The sequence below is a fragment of the Callithrix jacchus genome, chromosome 3 (assembly GCF_049354715.1).
Source record: "Callithrix jacchus isolate 240 chromosome 3, calJac240_pri, whole genome shotgun sequence".
In the NCBI taxonomy this organism is placed as follows: Eukaryota; Metazoa; Chordata; class Mammalia; order Primates; family Cebidae; genus Callithrix; species Callithrix jacchus.
This window is the reverse complement of record NC_133504.1, coordinates 37,415,716-37,428,601: the sequence shown is the minus strand read 5'-3', so window position 1 is coordinate 37,428,601 and position 12,886 is coordinate 37,415,716. Positions and strand designations below refer to the sequence as shown.

Below are 12,886 nucleotides of genomic sequence, written 5' to 3'. Positions count from 1 at the left end.
GATAATTTAATCCATAATAGCTCTAATCTGACACAAAATTAGTTCAGTGACAGAGAGTAACTAATCCAAGCCCTCCTCCACACACTGCAATAAACCATTTCATTTGGACCTGTCCCAAAATTCAGACTACATAGAAATGTTATTTGTTGAACTGTTCCCTTTTTCAATATGAACTATTCCTAAGGTCAGCATCTACTGAGGCAGACAACTAAGTCTCCCTCCTGCACAGAATGTCTCGAGTAGACATAATTACTTGCTAATGAATCAGATCTCTGGCAACAGAGGGTGAGTAATATTCTAGTGAGTTGGCAAGATTCTCCAAAAGAGCAAGAAGTCTTTCTACGTGTGGGGAACAGGAGTCTCTGAATGGGCCTGAGTGGTTCGATTCCTCTTTCTATCATGGAAATTTGCTGTCAAACTCTATTGAGAAAACTAGACGCCTGCAAAGTTCATTGTGATGTGGGATTAGGCAGAAAGCTATTGGTGAATGGTTTGTACACAGCCCTCAGGAAATAGTTGTTGAATATATACATCCACATTCTTTACTTAATTCTCCTCCTAACTCTGTAAGATATTCAGAACAGATACCAAAATCCCCATTTTACTTCTAAAAACCCATCCAGGAAATTAGGCAGCTTGCCCACGATTCCATAAGTAGTTCAAGGGAAATCCTAGCATTCAAACGGGTGTAAGTTTGCTCTGTGAACCAGTCTGTGAGGGTTTTGAGGGGAGTTACCTATTTACCTCCATTTCACAAACAATGCTTTCTTGGTTCTTGGAAATCACAGGGATGGCTGTTATCTCAAGGTCAAACCTAGTGATAAGAAATTCTGAGGATACAACCTCTTAACTATAAAAGGGGAATGATGCCCGCTTACCCACTGAATAAACATCACCGTGGCAATCCAATATGGATTACAAAATGCTTTGATGGTTTAAAAGAAGCTATCAAACTTAATATTACTATGAAAAACCCCTCCCCAATTGATATGTTAAAGCCGGCTGACACTTTCTATGACAAATTAGAAAAGCAAAAAATCGTACCTTTTCCTTTTTTGGTAGCCTCGGCAGCTTAGACGGCTCGGAAGCTCTTGGCGTTGGTGACTTACTCTGCCTAACGAGAGTAGCCCACCTGGAATTCCTCCGATCAGTGTCCTCGAAATCACTCATACACCAGGCAAAAGAGGCACGACTGTGTTTTCCTTGCATATCCAGGACATGAGGTTTTGGTTGCCTGGAACAGAAACACATTGATTGGTTCTCAAATGGTAAAGACCTAGAAACAAGGCCACCAGTTTTCAGATCATTGAGATTTGTCTGTTTGTCTAGTAATTGAAAGCGACTCTAGCCATGTGGCTTAGGAAAGCAGAAGATGTGACCCATTCCGAGAAGTTTCTGGACTCTGGCCACTCTATATCAGTAGACTGCTGGAGATCCAAAGAACTACCCCCGAGAGGGACACTTGTCTAGGAAGCTCATTGATGAAGGCACTACTGTACCATGACGGCCCTATGTCCCTTCAGAGCCTAGCATGGAAGATGCTGTGAAGTTGAAGGTGCCATGCTAAGGCTGAGACATCATGAGACCCATGTGATCTCCTGAAGGACATGGCCTACCCATTTTGAGGTCTCATGGACATTCAGGAAAACACCAGCTTTTCTAGTCCAAGCTCTGGCTTTGGACTGCATTCTAGAGGAAAGATCTAGGCTTCCTCCTCTTGCCCTGGTGAGATCCTTGGCTAAGTTCTCACAGCCCTAAAATAGAAGATTATCTCAGCCCTGCCTTTCCATTATAAAAGGCTAGCTCTGGGGAACAGAAACAGAATTGTAAGGGTAGGGATTTGCTGACTCGTTTGGAAAGCTGTTGTTGCTTAGAGAGCCTCCTGAGACTTCTTGTTCACCATCTCTCAACCTGGGCTGCAAGAGCCCCTTAGGGACTGCAAAGTTCTCTTCCTAGAATCTGAGTCTGTGAGTTTCCAAGGTCTTGGACCATGATTTGTGGGAGATTTGCATCTCTCTTCACTCATTCAAGAATCTACAGGCATTTTCTATATGGCTGGCACAGTACAAAGCACCATGAGGACCAATAGTAATAAGACAAAGTCCCTGTTGTCATAGAGCTTATATACCTGTGGGGAGAAAAACAACACACAGATAAGTGAAATACTTGGGAAGTTCCAGGTAGAAAAATAAAGGCAGATGAGGAGTAGAAAGTCTTGGGCATGCTGTTTTCATGAGGTTAGACAGGAGAGGAAGAGGTAATGTGTGAGCAGAGAGTTCAGCGAAGCAAGAGTGTGAGCAATTCTCACAGCATGCAGGGGTCAGATAGTTCCTTCCTGCTCCTGAGAATCACAGAATCCCTGTGCTGGGAGGGAAGTGATCATGGGTGTCTCCAACAGACCCTCCCCTGACATTTTATCATCCTAGAAGAAAGTCCCAATTCCTCAGCGTAGCATACAGGGGAGTTTGTTGTTGCTGATTGATTTTTGTCTGCTTTCATTATTTTAATTAACTGATTTATTTAGAGACAGAGTCTTACTCTGTCACCCAGGCTGGAGTGCTATGACACAATTTTAGCTCACTGCAACCTCTACCTCCTGGGTAAGCGATTTTCCTGCCTCAGCCTCCCAAGTAGTTGTGTGCCACTATGCCTGGATAATTTTTTTTATATTTTTAGTAGAGACAAGGTTTCACCATGTTGGTCAGGCTGGTCCTGAACTCCTGACCTTGTGATCCACTCACCTCGGTCTCCCAAAGTGCTAGAATTATAGGTGTGAGCCACTGCCTGGCCTGTCTGCTTTCTTTTTAAAAATGGTCCTGCTGGGTGTGGTGGCCTGTAATCCCAGCACTTTGGGAGGCTGAAGCGGGCAGATCATCTGAGTTCAGGAGTTCGAGACCAACCTGGCCGACATGGTGAAACCCTGTCTCTACTAAATATACAAAAAATTAGCTGGGCATGGCGGCACACACATATAATTCCAGCTACTCAGGAGGCCAAGGCAGGAGAATCTCTTGAACCTGGGAGGCAGAGGTTGCACTGAGTTGAGATCAGGTCACTGCACTCCAGCCCCGGGTCACAGAGTAGGGGGAGAAAAGGTCCAACCCCAGTGGGTCCTCCTGTCCCTACTCTCAGACACACACAGTCCTTCCTTGTGCCTTCACCTTGAGCTCCAAAGAAGCTGCACTGTGAGACTCAGCCTTTGCTTCAATTTCCTTCTGCTTGTGATTCCCTCTCCTCCTTCTTTCTGGAAAGCTGCAACTAAATTGGGGCTTTAAACATCACCTTTTCCATGAAGACTCTTCTTATTCGTGTCATGCAACAATTTTTCTCCTTTAATAACACTATTTGACTTTTTTTTTTTTTTTTTTTTTTAAGACAGAGACTCACACTGTCACCCAGGCTGGAGTGCAATGGCACGATCTCAGCTCACTGCAATCTCTGCCTCCTGGGTTCAAGCAATTTACCTGCCTCAGCCTCCAAAGTAGCTGGGATTACAAGTGTCTGCCACCACACCTGGCCAATTTTTGTATTTTTAGTAAAGATGGGGTTTCACCATGGTAGCCAAGTTGGTCTTGAACTCCTGACCTCAGGTGATCCACCTGCCTCAGTCTCCCAAAGTGCTGGGATTACAGGTATGAGCCATCACGCCTGGCCTGACTTCTTCTGTGGAAAGTACTAGATTTTTTTTCTTTTTTTAGACAGAGTCTCACTCTGTCACCCAGGCTGGAGTAAATAGCTGGGGTTACAGGCACGTGCCACCACGCTTAGCTAATTTTTTTTGTATTTTTAGTAGAGATGAAGTTTAACCATATTGGTGAGGCTAGTCTCAGACTCCTAAACTCATGATCTGCCCACTTTGGTCTCCTGAGGGCTGGGATTACAGTTGTGAGCCACCACACCCGGCCACAATATTCTTGAATTCCTAGCTCAGCAGTCTCTCTCCCTACAAATTCAGTGCTCCTGAAAAGGCCCAGAGTGTATCTGTTTCATCATTGGCTCCCCAGTGCCATGACCCTGCCTGACATGTAACTGACACGTAACTAATATTGGAGAATGGAAGAGGAGGGAAGGACAAGGAAGATCAGAACTGAGTGATGAGATGCCTGCTACCCTCCCACTGCCTTCACCTCCACCTGCTCTACAGCCTCTTTCCCCTCCCCACAGGGAGCTATGTAGGACCAGATACCTGCGGTTCAGTTTAACTGAGTTTTGTTATTTACAAGTACAGATTAATAGCTAGAAATAATTTCAAGAAAGTTTAAAAGGCAGGATAGCTGATGGTGAGAATGTAAGCAACAGATATTGCTTACAGTTCATATTAGCTTGATTAACGATGCATGGGAAAACCATTTCACACAAATGTCACCTTTTCTTTACCATGTCATACAAGTAACTATATAGAAGTGTTTAGAAAAAGAAAAAGCCCATCTTTAGTCTTAAGTGCTAAAATATTTTATAACCTTGTAATTTAAATTCAGTATCTCCTAGGTCCCTGAAATTGGGATCACCAGAAGCAATAAAAAGTTAGAAATTAGATGTAGTTTAGATATTAAAGGTTTTACAAATATACTGGCCACATCAACTCTGGGCATTTACCCACACTATACTGAACTTTCAGATGGGCCCCAACGTCTAAAGAGACAAACCAAGGAGGAGAAAGTTTGGCTCCAGATGGGTCATGAGTGCCAGGCCTGGGTGAAGGTCAGGTGTCAGGGGCACACACGAAATAGCATCAAACGCACGCGTGCTCAATGACCACCACCACCACCACCACACATTTTTAGTGCAACATTCTTCCTACTTAATTATTACAATAATTAGACCCCTTAGGGTCACATGCTTTTCTTTCTTTGAAACAATCTGAAGCTTATAGAAAAGTTGGAAGCACAATACAAAATCTTCTTTTCCCGAACCCGTTATAAGTAGGTTGTTGAGAGGAGGCCTCTTATCCCCAAGTACTTCAGTGTGCAATTCCCACAAACAAGGACATTCTACAGAACCTCAACATAACTTTCAAAAGCAGAGACAATTGAAAAATTAACATTTTTATATTACTACCATCGAATCCTCAGACACCATTCAAGTTTGGCCAGGCATCCCAATAATGCCCATTTTGCAAAAGGATCTCGTTCAGAATCACGTGTTACATTTAGTTTTTATGTCTCCTTCAGTCTGGAACCATTTCTCAGTCCTCCTGTGACTTTCACATAGCCTGGATACTTTTGAAGGATCCAGGCCAGTTATTTTGTAGATGTCTGTCACTTTGGGTCTCTCATGTTTGCTCTGGGTTAGATTCGGGTTATGCATCTTTGGACAGGAATAACACAAAATAACCATAGTTTTGAGTTGTCCTGTTACTGATGACATTCACTTAGGTCATTTGCTTAAAATACTATCTACCAGAATTCTCCTTTATACCGTCACATTTCTTGTTACTAGTTTCTAGAAAAATACTTTGAAATTATGTAAAAATCTCATCCCATATCAAATGTTTTATTTGTTTAAGTTGATTTATTTGAGTATGGGCTCACAGTTTCCTGCCTTATCCAGTAAGTAATAATCCATCACTAACATTTTCATTTTGATGCTCAAGTTATCCCAGATTGGACTAGTAGAAGCCCCTTCAATCTGCCTTCTGGATCCTTTTGACACGTCCCTGTCATTCTTCATAAACTTCCTTATGTTTTGGCACAAAAGATGTTCCATGGTCATCTTTTCCCACCTCAGCCCTGGAATAATCCATTTTGTGAAGGAACTTATTGAAGGTGGGGTCTGGTGGGAGGTGATTGGATTACAGGGGTGGGTGGTTTCTAATCATTTAGCACCATCCCCCTAGCACTGTCTCATGACAGAGTTCTCACAAGATCTGGTTGTTTGAAAGTGTGGAGGCCGGACGCAGTGGCTCAGGCCTGTAATCCCAGCATTTTGCGAGGCCAAGGCAGGCAGATCACCAGAAGTCAGGAGTTCCAGACCAGCCTGTTGAACATAAGTGAAACCCATCTCTACTAAATATACAAACATAATTAACTGGACATGGTGGTGCATGCCTGTAATCTCACCTCCTTGAGAGGCTGAGGCACAAGAACTGCTTCAATCTGGAGGTGGAGGTTACAGTGAGCCAAGATCATGCCACTGCACTCCAGCCTGGGTGACAGAGTAAGACTCTGTCAAACAAAAAAGAAAGAAAGAAAAGGAAGGACGGACTGACAGACGGATGGAAGGAAGGAAAGAAAGGAAAGAAAGAAAGAAAGAAAGAAAGAAAGAAAGAAAGAAAGAAAGAAAGAGAAAGAAAGAAAAGGAAGTGTGTAGCATCTCCCCCTTTGCTTTTTCTCTCTCCTGTTGGCCATGGGAAGATGTACCTGCTTCTGCTTTCCCTCCATCTTTAGCCATGACTGTAAGTTTCCTGAGCCTGCCCCAGAAGCAGCAGCCTGTACAGCCTGCAGAACCATGAGCCAATTAAACCTCTTTTCTTTATAAATGACCCAGTCTCAGGTGTATCTTTATAGCAGTGGGAAAAAAGACTAATAAAGAACTCTAGTTCCTTTTCATGGAGAATGGTATTTAGAAACCAAGATCTTGATGACATACTGCTCCTGTGTCTCCCCTAGAGAAAACTAGTTTTTGTTTTGAAAACTCTAGTTTTCTCCCTTGCCATATTTATCAATTTATTCTACTACAGTGATAAACATGACTCTGATTCCTTTTACATATTTACTTATCTGATCTGTCTCCTTGACTATAACCAATTTTCCAATGCTACTGCCACCCCCTCTGCCTTGTGTATGCCTTGCTCACACCACTTGGAACCCAACATCCCAACTCAGGATACAGACCCCTTCTCACCCTGCTCTGGACCACCACAGTCCCCCAATTCCCCACTTTGGGGCAGGCAGTCACTTTGCCAGGCTGTACCTAGTAGCTCTAAGACTATATTGTTGGGGAAGGGGAGAAGAAGATGGTGAGATATTTCTGAGACATCCCCAAACATCTGGAAGAGGATATTGTATATATCTGCTGATTAAATAAATTGATTTTATATCACTAGATCCAGATTGTTAGATCATATTATTTAATCATGTTTTAGGTCATTTTTAAATTGAGATATAATTCATATGCTATTGAGCCCACACATATTTAAGTGAACAATTAAGTAGGGTTTTCCAATATTCAAAATATCATACAATCACCACCACTTAATAATTTCAGACATTTTCACCATCCCCAAAATGATACTTCATATTTATTAACACTCAGTCCCCATTCTCCCCTTCCTCCAGCCCCTAGCAACAACTAATCTACTATCTCTATGCATTTGCCTATTAGGGACATTTTATATAAATGGAATCATACAAAATGTGGCCTTTTGTGATTTTCAGTTAGAATAATGATATCAAAAACTGTCCATGTTGTACAATGTACTACATTCCTGTTTATGTCCAAATAATATTTTGTTGTATGAATATATTATAGTTTGTTGATGGATATCAAGTCATCCCAGCACCATTGTTGTAGAAAGTAAAACGTTCCTCTTCAAAGTTTCCCTTCTTAAGAATAATAATAATAAATGTTAGAAATAATAGTTTCTTTTAAAGACTAACTTTCTTCAAAGCCTTCTTACTTTTTGCTAGTAACTCTTTATTAAGCCCTATTTTATGTACCTCTTAGATGTAAAGGAATAAGCACATTCTATGTCCTTGTACTTTAACCAAGATATTTGTGCTGGACATGCTCACAGCCTATGCCTGTTCCTTATTCAGAAATGTTATTACTTTCCTAAGTCCTTTTGTAAGCAACTTCCTCTTTTCCTTTGTTCTCCATTGCCCTTACCTATTTAGGAAAGTTATAAGTTGTTAGCCAATCTGGTTTAGCTTAGACTGAAGTCCAGCTCCAACCAATGGAGATAGGACACAGCAGTAAAGACCCAATGTGTAAGGAATAAATATCCCTGCCTTTCCTTAGTTCAGCATGCTCTCGTGGCAGGATTGCTGACAGGTAACACCGTTTCTGCAGAAGGTAAAATTGCCTTGATGAGAAAACATTTTGTCTGAATGCAATTTTTCCTTGTGGCACCCAGGAACAAGCATTTCTAACAAAACGATGGCCCATACAGGGACCCATTCCCCTCTGTGAGAACTCTCTGGTTCTCCTTCATGAGGAGATGTGCCTGCTGCCTCATTGCAGTGGCTTCAGGAATAAGGAATCAGGACCCACCTGATGCAAGAAATAAACCCAAACTCAGCAGCATGGGGAAAAGGCTTGTAGTGTTGCATTGACCAGGGAACTCCGTGCACAGACCAAGGTAGGAAATGTCACAAGGGGATGACAAAGTACTTCCTTGGTGGTCAAAATTCTGGAGGTTGAGTGTGGGTGTCCATGTGTGAGTTTGATGTGAGTGGCTCTTCTCTGCAAGATCTGTGATAGTTTCATACAGCCTAGAGGCCAGAAAGGGCAAAACAAATGGACCTGAAAGTTCTGTGATCGTTTCATACAGCTTAAAGGCCAGAGAGGGTGAAACAAAAGGAAAGGAGTGAAAGAGACCTTCAGAAGTGGGGAGGGGATAGTCAGAATTCTCCTTGCGAAAAAGAAGGACAAGCCTCTGAAAAATTGGATAGGCAAGAAACCTCTGGGTCAAGAGGGGTTAAGTCTAACTGTAACCCAGTATGGAGACTGTTTCTAAAAACATGGATAGGCAAGAGAAGCCACAGGGAAGATAGTGAAGTATTCCTTAGAAATACCAAGGAAAAAGAAGCCAAGGGGTCAGTATTTTTTTTTTTTTTGAGATGGAGTTTCGCTCTTGTTACCCAGGCTGGAGTGCAATGGCGTGATCTCAGCTCACCGCGACCTCTGCCTCCTGGGTTCAGGCAATTCTCCTGCCTCAGCCTCCTGAGTAGCTGGGATTACAGGCACGTGCCATCATGCCCAGCTAATTTTTTGTATTTTTAGTAGAGACGGGGTTTCACCATGTTGACCAGGATGGTCTCGATCTCTTGACCTTGTGATCCACCCGCCTCAGCCTCCCAAAGTGCTGGGTTTACAGGCTGAGCCACCATGTCCAGCCCAGTAAATTATTCTTTAGTTGAGGTGTCTTAAAGGTCAAAAATAGGTAAGAAATCCCCATTAGAATATATGGGACCTTAAGGAATTAATAATAAAAGAAATCAAAGAGTCAATACCCCAAATTAAAAAAAAAATTTTTTTTGAGATGGAGTTTCACTCTTCTTGCCCAGGCTGGAGTGCAATGGTGCAATCTCAGCTTACCACAACTTCTGCCTCCCAGGTTCAAGTGATTCTCCTGCCTCAACCTCCCAAGTAGCTGGGATTACAGGCATGCACCAGCACACCTGGCTAATTTTGTATTTTTAGGAGAGACAGCATTTCTCTATATTGGTCAGGCTGGTCTCAAACTCATGACCTCAGGTGATTTGCCCACCTCAGCTTCCCAAAGTCCTAGTATTATAGGCATGGGCCACTGTACCCGGCCGAAACACAGAATCTTACCCAAACATTTAATATACAGCAAGGGAAAGACCAGCAGAGAGGAAAGAGAAACTAGGAGAGGGACAAAGTAAGAAAAGAAATCAGAAAGAGAAAGGAGAGGAAACGGCAAATGTGAAGAACCAGAGAGAGAAAGAGCACAAATGAAATAGAGACTTAAGGAAAAGACCCTGTAAGTCTGGCAAAAAGAGATTTGGACAGAAACAAAGATTATAAAGACAAGTAGAAGGAAATAAGAGAGAGACTGGAAGAGACAGAGATCAGAGAAAGACACAAAGGGTAAGACAAATGGGAGAGACAAAATAGGGAGAAGAGAAAGAAATATTAAGAAAGTTATAGATATAAGAATGCACCTTTAATAAAGGTGGCTATAAAACAAAGCAAGAAAGTTAAGGCATGTTGAAGATTGTCTGTGAAAGTCATAAAAAATGTTACAAAAAGGAATGGGCTCAAGTGATCTTCCCGCCTCAGCCTCCTGAGTAGCTGGGACTTGGGACTACAGGTTCATGCCACCATACCTGGTTACTTTAAAAAAATTCTTTTTGTAGAGATGGGGCCTCACTCTATTGCCCATTCTGGTCTCAAGCTCCTGTCCCCAAGCAGTCTTCCTGCCTTGGCCTCCCAAAGTGATGGGATTACAGGCATATGCCACCACACCCAGCAGAATCTTTGACTTTTGATTGGATTGTTTAGTCCATTTGAACTTAATATAGTCATAGTCATTGATTTGGTAGGATTTATATCTGTTATTTTGATATTTGTTTTCTATAAGTCTTACATATTTTTTGTTTCTCTATTTCTTCATGCTTTCTTTTGTGGTAAATAGACATTTTTTAACATTTTAGCCTTGCATTTCATTTAAATAGTACACTATTTTAATTTCCTTGTTGTATCTTTTAGTATGTGATTTTGAGTTACTTTCTTATTGGCTGGCCTGGGGATTATCATTAATATCTTATTTCAAAATAATCTAGTTAGGATTAATACCAACTTAATTTCCACCAATATGAAAAACTTCGCTTCAGTATAACTCCCTCTTTCCTCCTTTGCTATTAGTTTCAGACAAATTACATTTTTCTAAATTATAAGCCTATCAATGTAATTTTATAGTTACTGTTTTATGTAGTTATCTTTTAAATCACATAGGAGAAAAGAGAAGTTACAAATCAAAAATACATTAATACTGACTTTATACCATACCTATGCAGTTACCAGTGCCCTTTACCAGTGCTCTTTATTTCTTTATGTGTATTTGAGTTCATGTGTATGATCCGTTCATTTTAGTCTGAAATATTCTCTTTAACATTTCCTGCAGGGCAGATCTGCTAGTGAAAAAATTTCTCCATTTTTGTTTATCTGAGAATATCTTTTTCATTTTTGAAGCATAGAAGCATAGTATTGCTGCATACTACAAATTGCTGCATACATAGAATTCTTGGCTGACAGTCTTTCTTTTAACACTTTGAATATGTCATCCTCTTGCCTTCTGGCTTCCATGGTTTCTGCTGATAATTCATGTTAATCTTATTGAGGATCTCTCTCTCTCTTTTTCTCTTGCTCTCTCTGAGTTAAAAGAAGTCTCACTCTGTCACCTAGGCTGGAATGCAGTGGCACAATCACAGCTCAGTGAAGCCTTCAGCTCCCATGTTCAAGCAATCCTCCCCACCGCAGCCTCCCAAGTAGCTAGAACTACAGGTATACACTACTTTGCCTAATTTCTGTATTTGTTACAGAGACAGAGTTTCATCATGTTGCCAGGCTGGTCCTAAACTCCTGGGGCCAAGGGATCCACCCGTCTTAGCCTCCCAAAGTGCTGTGATTACAGGCATGAGCTACCATACCTGGCTTTTTTTTTTTTTTTTAAAGATTGTCACCCAGGAATGTAGTGGTGGGATCATAGCTCACTGCAGCTTTGAACTCCTGGACTCAAGTGATCCTTCTACCTTAGCCTCCTGAGTATTCATGACTACAGGCATGCACTACTATACCCAGGTAAAGTTTTTATTTTTATTTGGATAGAGATGAGGTCTGACTACATTGTCCAGGATGGTCTCAAATTCCTGGCCAGGCCTGGCCTCAAGCAATCCTTCTGTATTGGCCTCCCAAAACACTGGGATTAGAGTCAAGAGCCACGGTGCCCAGACTTTACTAAGGATCTCTTATTTACATGATAGTCACTTTTCATTTTCTGCTTTCCAGATTCTCTGTCTTTACCTTTAAACAGTTTGACTCTGATAAGTCTTTGAGCTTATCTTACTCAGAGTTTGTTAAACCTCTTGAACATATAGATTACTGTTTTTCATCAACTCTGGGAAGTTTTGGCTCTCATTTCTTCATATATTCTTTCTTCCCCTTTCTCTCTCTATTTCTAGGATTACCATTTTGCTATGTTGGCACCCTGGATAGTGTCCTACCGTCTCAGAGGCTCTGTTCATTTTTCTTCATTTTTTTTTGGTCACTTAGACTGGAATAATTTCAATTGTCCTATATTCGAGTTTACTGATTACTTTTTGACAGCACAAATCTCCTCAAGTTCCTCTAGAAAATTTAGTAAATTCCTTATTTTTTATTATACTTTTCAACTCCAGAATTTTATAAGTGGGATCTCATTCTGTCACCAGGGCTGGAATGCAGTGGCATGATCTCTGTTCACTGCAACCTCTGTCTCCTGGGTTCAGGCAATTCTCATGCTTCAGCCTCCCAAGCAGCTGCGACTACAGGCACCGCCACTATGCCTGGCTAATTTTTGTGTTTTTAGTAGAGACAGGGTTTCACCATGTTGCCCAGGCTGGTCTGGAACTCTTGACCTAAGGTGATCTGCCCTCCTTGGCCTCTCAAAGTGCTGGGATTACAGGTGTGAGCCACTGTGCATAGCCATGAATTTATTATTATTATTATTTTTAGACAGGGTCTGACTCTTTTGCCCAGGCTGGAGAGCTGTGGCCCAATGTCGCCGCAACCTCTGCCTCCCAGACTCAGGTGATTCTTGTGCCTCAGCCTCCCGAGTAGTTGGAACTACAGGCACATGCCACCACATCCTGCTGACATTTGTATTTTTAGTAGGGATGGGGTTTCACCATGTTGGCTAAGCTGTTCTCAAACTCTTGACCTCAAGTTATCTGCCCACCTTGGTCTCCCAAAGTGCTGAAATTATAGCTGTGACCTAGCAACTTCAGAATTTTTTAAATGATTGCTATCTTGTTATTGATATTCTCTGCTTGATAAAATATTTTCATACTTTCCTTTAATTCTTTAGGTATGATTCCTTTAGTGATTTGAACATATTTATAATAGCTGATTTAAAGTCTGTCTGGGCTGGGCATAGTGGCTCATGGCTATAATCTTAGCACTTTGGGAGGCTGAGGTGGGTGGATAGATTGAAGCTAGGAGT

General features: G+C 41.7%; 1 protein-coding gene across 4 annotated transcripts in view; it reads right to left on the bottom strand.

Annotated features, from left to right (window-relative positions):
- The window catches only part of SPMIP2 (sperm microtubule inner protein 2), a 181,868-nt gene that overhangs the window by 67,038 nt on the left and 101,944 nt on the right, over positions 1-12,886 (bottom strand). For 3 of the 4 annotated variants that reach the window (XM_054252847.2, XM_035292790.3, XM_008992538.5), the window contains exon 4: positions 1,045-1,234. In XM_054252847.2, the coding sequence (XP_054108822.1) occupies positions 1,045-1,234 (190 nt within the window). Of the gene's footprint in view, positions 1-753; positions 815-1,044; positions 1,235-12,886 lie in introns of those variants that run through there. The other variant, XM_054252848.2, reaches the window with a different exon arrangement.